At 41.3% G+C, this 5,889-nt stretch overlaps 1 protein-coding gene across 1 annotated transcript in view; it reads left to right on the top strand.

Moving 5' to 3' along the window:
* Positions 1-1,180: 1,180 nt before the first annotated feature.
* The window catches only part of ATIC (5-aminoimidazole-4-carboxamide ribonucleotide formyltransferase/IMP cyclohydrolase), a 25,623-nt gene continuing 20,914 nt past the window's right edge, over positions 1,181-5,889 (top strand). Inside the window, exons 1-3 of the mRNA XM_006891918.1 lie at positions 1,181-1,328; positions 4,017-4,093; positions 4,891-4,957. Of these exons, the coding sequence (XP_006891980.1) occupies positions 1,183-1,328; positions 4,017-4,093; positions 4,891-4,957 (290 nt within the window). The 5' untranslated portion in view covers positions 1,181-1,182. The remainder of the gene's footprint in view (positions 1,329-4,016; positions 4,094-4,890; positions 4,958-5,889) is intronic.

Here is a 5,889-nt window from a genome sequence, read left to right as displayed (position 1 = left end):
AAAAATAGAGGGGAGCTCTGGTGGCCTAGTGGCAAGGAGCTGCAACTACAATCCCAGAGGCTCACGGTTCGAATCCACCAGATGCTCTGCCGGGAAAGGAGGGACAATCTCCTCCTGTACCAGTCAGATCTGATTTGACGGTACACTCACACAAAAATAATAAAATAAAATAAAATAAATGGAATAAACAGAGTCACTGTACTAAAAAATGTTGCTAAATACTGAATCATTTCCAGAAATAGTATAACTGATAATATACAGAAGAAAGAAGTCCAAAGCTATACTGAAGTCATTGGGTAAAAGTAAGAATCCAGGAATTGATGGAATACCTATTCAGATATTTCATCATAGAGATGCATCCCTTTCATGCCAAGAAGTTTGGAAAGCAGATAGTTACCTGGCCAAAGAACAAAAAGCAATCTATATTTGTGTCCATTCCAAAAATAACAATTCAATAAAATGGAAAAAATATATATAGAAAACTGTGATTAATAGCACAGACAATAAAATATTGCTAATGATTATTAGAAAACAACTCGAGTAGCATGTTTTCAGGGAACTGCTAGGAATTCAAGCTGGATTCAGAAGAGGCAGTGAAATGGAAGATAACTTTGTTGAGAAAGCAAAGAATGCTATAAAGATACTTGTGTTTTATTGACAATGCAAAGGCAGCTGACTGTATGAGTAATAATAAATTATGGATAATATTAAAAAGAATGGTAATTCTAGAACACTCAATTATGGTTATATGGAACCTGTACATGGAACAAGGAACACTTTGAATAGGAGGATACTGCATGGCTTAAAAATCAGGAAAAATGTATATCAAAGTTGTATCCTTTTACTATATTTATTGTTTCTATATGCTAAGCATATCATCAAATAAGATGGACTATATGAGGAAGAATGTGCTTTCAGGATTGGAGGAAGACTCATAAAAAACATGCAGTTTGCAGATGATACACTTTGCTTGCTGAAAATGAAGAGGATTCAAAGTATTTCCTGAAAAAGATTAAAGACTTCAGAGGACCAGTCTGAATTTTTGACTAGCAATTAAAAATAATTCATAAAAAGGTTTTACCTTGTATATTCACTCTTGGACTCTCATAATCTCACTTTTAAGAAATCTATCCTGGTGGTGTCCCGGGCTGTGCCTGTCCCGCGCCCGCCGCCATTGAGACCATGGCTCCCGGGCAGCTCGCCTTATTTAGTGTCTCAGACAAAACTGGCCTCGTGGAATTTGCCAGAAACCTCGCTTCTCTTGGCCTGGATCTGGTTGCTTCTGGAGGGACTGCGAAAGCGCTGAGGGATGCTGGTCTGACAGTCAGGTAAGGTGCAGCTTGGCTTTTAAGCCGAGAATTAGCGAGGACTGCCTTTTGGAAAGTGCAAAGTTCTAGGAAGCATGATCGCTTTTGACAGGTTATTTAGTAAACCTGCTGAATTTAACGTTCAGATTTGCTGCTCTTACTCCCTCAGGCAGTGAAGCCTGGGAGTTTTGTTATTCAAAAGGCCACGCCTCCCTAGCGGTTCAGATCCAATGGCAGCTCCAATTAGAAAGATGGGCGGTTCCTCAGTGGTATTTGTAGCCTCAAAAACTCAATGGAGGTTTAGTTGTGAGTTGTTTCTGACTGAGCCACAGTGAACTTTGAGCATAGTTTTAGCGTTAAGTAGGTGGTAGAAGGAGGGACAGTAGTGGCCCAGTGCTTGAGACCCAAGCTCCATGCAGGTCAGGGCAAACCATTCCAGTCAGTGGAGCCTGGATGCTAGGATGCTACAGCAGAGATTCCAGACTAAGACTGGAGAGAGGGCTGACAAGCTGCTTCTAAAAACCAACCATTGAAAACCCTGTGAGAGACCCCATGTATCATAACTGTCTGATTCTATTCTCTCATTGTGTGAGTGGTCTCGACTCAGCCGTAGCTAATAGCAAGGTGATTGGGGAATGATTGGACCCTAAGTGGTTTTGATTTTAGAGCTCTGGTTCTTAGCTCTTTTCCATGGCCTAGAAGTAATGATGTCAGCTTGGGGACAAAAGTGTGCCTGATTAAGGCCATGAGCTTTTCAATCACTTGCTGTACACCTAAGAGCTGGACAGTGACTAAGGATGACAGAGGACGAATTGATGCCTCTGTACTGTGGTGTTTAAAGGAGAGTGCTGGATATCCCATGGACTGCCGGAAGAACAGACATGTATATATCTTGGAGAAGGTGCAGCCAGACTGCTCCTTGGAGGCAAAGATGATGAAACTTCATCTCACGTACTTTGGGCATGTTGCTAGAGTAGGTTATTACTGGAGAAGGATGTCGTGCTTGGAAAGGTGGAGGGGTGGTAAAGAGAGAAAGGCCCTGAGCCACATGGACTGACACGGTGACTGCTGCAGTGGGCTCAGGTGTGTCAGAGATTGTGGGAATGGCAACAACGGATAGGACAAGGTTCAGATCTGTTGTTTCTAGGTAGGGTCGCTATGAGTTCTACTCAAAGATGCCTAATAACAATGGTGAGGAGGGAGCTCTCCTAGCTTAGTAGTAAGGAGTTGTGCTGCTAACCCAGAGGTTCAGGGTTCAAATCTGTTGCATGAGAGTTGTTATGTGCCCTCGAGTTGCTGTGACTCCTGACAACCCTGTGTACAATAGCTCTGAACCATTCCTTATCCCTAGCCAGCCTCATCCTCTCTGATACACCTACTCCCATTACCCCAGCCACTGAATCAATCCATCTCATTGAGGGTTTCCTCTCCTGCGCTGTCCCTCCACCTTCCCAAGCATAACATCCCTCTCCAAGGCCTGGTCTCTCCTTGCACTATGCGCAAAGTATGTCAGACAAAGTTTCAGAATCTCTGCCTCCAAGGAGCAGCCTGGTTTCACCCACTCCTGGACAAACCAGTTTTTTGTCGTAGCAGTCCGTGGAATATTCAGTACTTTTCTCCAGAATGACAGCTCAAAGGCATGAATTCTCCTTCTATTATCACTAGTCATTGTTCAGCTTTCTGACTCATAGCTAGTAATTGCAAAGACTATGGCCTGCATCAGGCACACATTAGTCTCCAGACTGACATCGTTGCTCTTCAGTACTCTGGAGAGGTCTCTGACAGCAGACTTTCCCAGTGTGATTTGTCTTTTAATTTCCTGGCTGCTAATACCAAGAGTGTTGATTGTGGAGCCAAGCGAACTGAAGCGGTTAACTATCTCAGTCTCTTCACTATCATGTTGCGGCCAGTGGCCCCGTATCTTATAGAGAAAACAGGTTATCTTTCTGCTTACCTTCCCCCTGCTTTATGTCCCGAGGGAGCTCCGATGGCCTAGTCAGTAGGAAACTGCACTGCTAGCCCAAAGGCTATGCCATTGAGTCCTCCAGCAGCTCCCAAGGAGAAAGATGGGCAGTTTCCTCCCATGTGATTTGCACCCTTGGAAGCCTCCTAGGAAGTCAGCTGTGTGACTGGCACTGAGTTGGGTGGGTTATATATCACAAGCATTATTTTCACATTATTACATTTTTGTGATTACTTTTGAGAGAGTCTTCTAGGATACTGGCTTTGAGGTCAATTTAATGATGCATGTTGATGTCTAATATTGTATTTTTATTGGCCTGTTTTTTCCACATATTTGACTTTAATAATATAGAGGTTTTGGTTTTTAAAAAGGTGGCATTTTGGAAATGTTGAGCGGTAAAAGCAGCTGATGATATAGTCTGTAGTGTATTGAGCTGCTAGCCGAAAAGAGGGCAGTTTCTGGTGTTTGAACCCACTAGTGACCATGAGAGAGAATGGCGGGGTGGGCGGTCTCCTCCTGTGAACCTTTTACAGCCTTGGAATCCTGATGGAGGCTTGCTGGCTTGGAACCAACTCAGTAGCAATAGCAGTGGGATTTGGTTGGGTTTGTTTTGTTTGTTTTTTTATCTTTTTCAGTTTAGTAAAACACTAAAGTTCTCTCAGAGCAATAATATCCTAAGGTGCTTTGATAGAGTGTAAAATGACAATTCAGCAGCAGAAGTATTAACTGTTTTGGTCTGTTTACAGAGATGTCTCTGAGCTGACAGGGTTTCCTGAGATGTTGGGGGGCCGTGTGAAAACCCTGCATCCTGCCATCCACGCAGGTAAGTTGTTAACATCTTCCATTTAAATCTGTCCATGATTCCCAGAAATGTTTTAGATTACTTTGTACAACAAACGAGAAAAATGGAAGAACAATGTTTACAAATCATAAGCACTGTAAAAATTTACCTGTGAAGTTTTGATAGTTTTGTCATACTTACTACCAGAGTTCATCAGTTATTTGAACCTTTTTAAGCTTGTTCTGTTACCCAGTGGATTCAGATCGTCTTCACATGCTTCTCTTCCAGGCCTGTGAGACCTGACTGTCTCAGAGTGAGGTATTTCCCACTGCAGTTACTCTCAAAATACTTAGGTCTTAAAGTAAAAGACTTTTTTTAATGACAATTTACATATGTAATGATGTGTGGCTGCCTTTCAAAAGAATGTCTTACAAAGTCTTTTATTTTTGTTCATTCACCCACAGCAGCAAAATTACTTACTTGCTGAAATGTTCTGTTGGTAACTTCGCAGGTGCAGTACTAGAAGGTAATAGGGCTAGGAATCAGCAGACAAGCTCCTGACTGAGAAGCGCTTGGTGAACCCTAATGAAACCAGCCACAGCAGTGAGATAGAATCATATAACTTTTTATATTTTATTACTCAAGGAAAATCAAGAACTGATGTAAAAAGTTTTTAAATATACTCTTAATTTTCTTGATTTTTCTGTCCAGTTACTCAGTTAAGTGTTTGATATTCTTGATCTACCCGAGATAGTGGCTTTGTCCCTACTGATGGGACTGTATTGGAAAGAGTGCCTTTTCCTGGCTTTTTTTCAACCTAATACTTTTTGTTAAACTAGGAATTTTGGCTCGTAATATCCCAGAAGATAATGCTGATATGGCCAGACTTGATTTCAATCTTATAAGGTAAATAAAAATAATTTGAAATTGAACTTGTGATGTATTTTAAGGAGCAGGGACTAAAGTTTTCCTAACCCCGCTGTCACCTTTATTCAGGCCAAGCTCAGGATTACCTTTAGTTTCCTGGTCCCCTAAACCTTTAGTGAGTGCCTTTGTATCATGGCCCATGTGTAAGCATTTTCATTTTACGAAGTGTGTGTTTCTAAAATACAGACGTAACTAAACATGGCTTAGTTGTATTCTGACTGCAGACTCGATGTATTAGAAAGCTTTCACTTCACCCATTCTGCTTCCTTTATTTCGTTAAGTTCTAAATCTTTTATATCACCTGCCTTGAAGTCTCTTTAGTCTATTGAATGCCCCCTACCTCTCCAAGCTCAGCATTTGTTTTGGTTTTTGCACATTTTGGGATTTATTGCTAGCTGGAGATGAACCTGTCAGGTAGGAAGGGACTCAGAATGGAACGGGAGAAGAATCTACTAAAAGTAGAGTCTACCTTAATGAGTATAGTAAAACTTCCCTCCGCAATGAAAGGGCTTCATTCGTTGAAGTGGCAAGACTCAGAATGAGCAGAAACAGTTGTAAACATCCATTAATAAAGGAAATGAAAAAAATACATGAAGTTTGAATCTAGGAAAATGGAAAGTTATAAAACAATAGGACCCATTATGGTTGACATCCTAAGCATTAGTGAGCGGAGATGGACTGATGCTGGTCATTTTGAAGGAGACAGTCCTGTGATCTGCTATACTGGGAGTAACACACTGAAGAATAATGGAGTCATATTCATCAAAAAAGAGCACTTGACAATTTATCCTGAAGTATAATTCTGTGAGTGACAGGAGACTGCCCATACACATACAAGAAATGCCTGTTAATACTACCACCATTTGAATATATGCATCAACCTTGAAAGCGAAAGAAATTGAGGATTTCTT

The sequence above is a fragment of the Elephantulus edwardii genome, unplaced genomic scaffold, assembly GCF_000299155.1.
Source record: "Elephantulus edwardii isolate Elephantulus edwardi_28Jun2011 unplaced genomic scaffold, EleEdw1.0 scaffold00106, whole genome shotgun sequence".
NCBI lineage: Eukaryota > Metazoa > Chordata > Mammalia > Macroscelidea > Macroscelididae > Elephantulus > Elephantulus edwardii.
Note: the sequence above shows the minus strand (reverse complement) of the source record. Positions and strands in the feature narration are given on the sequence as shown.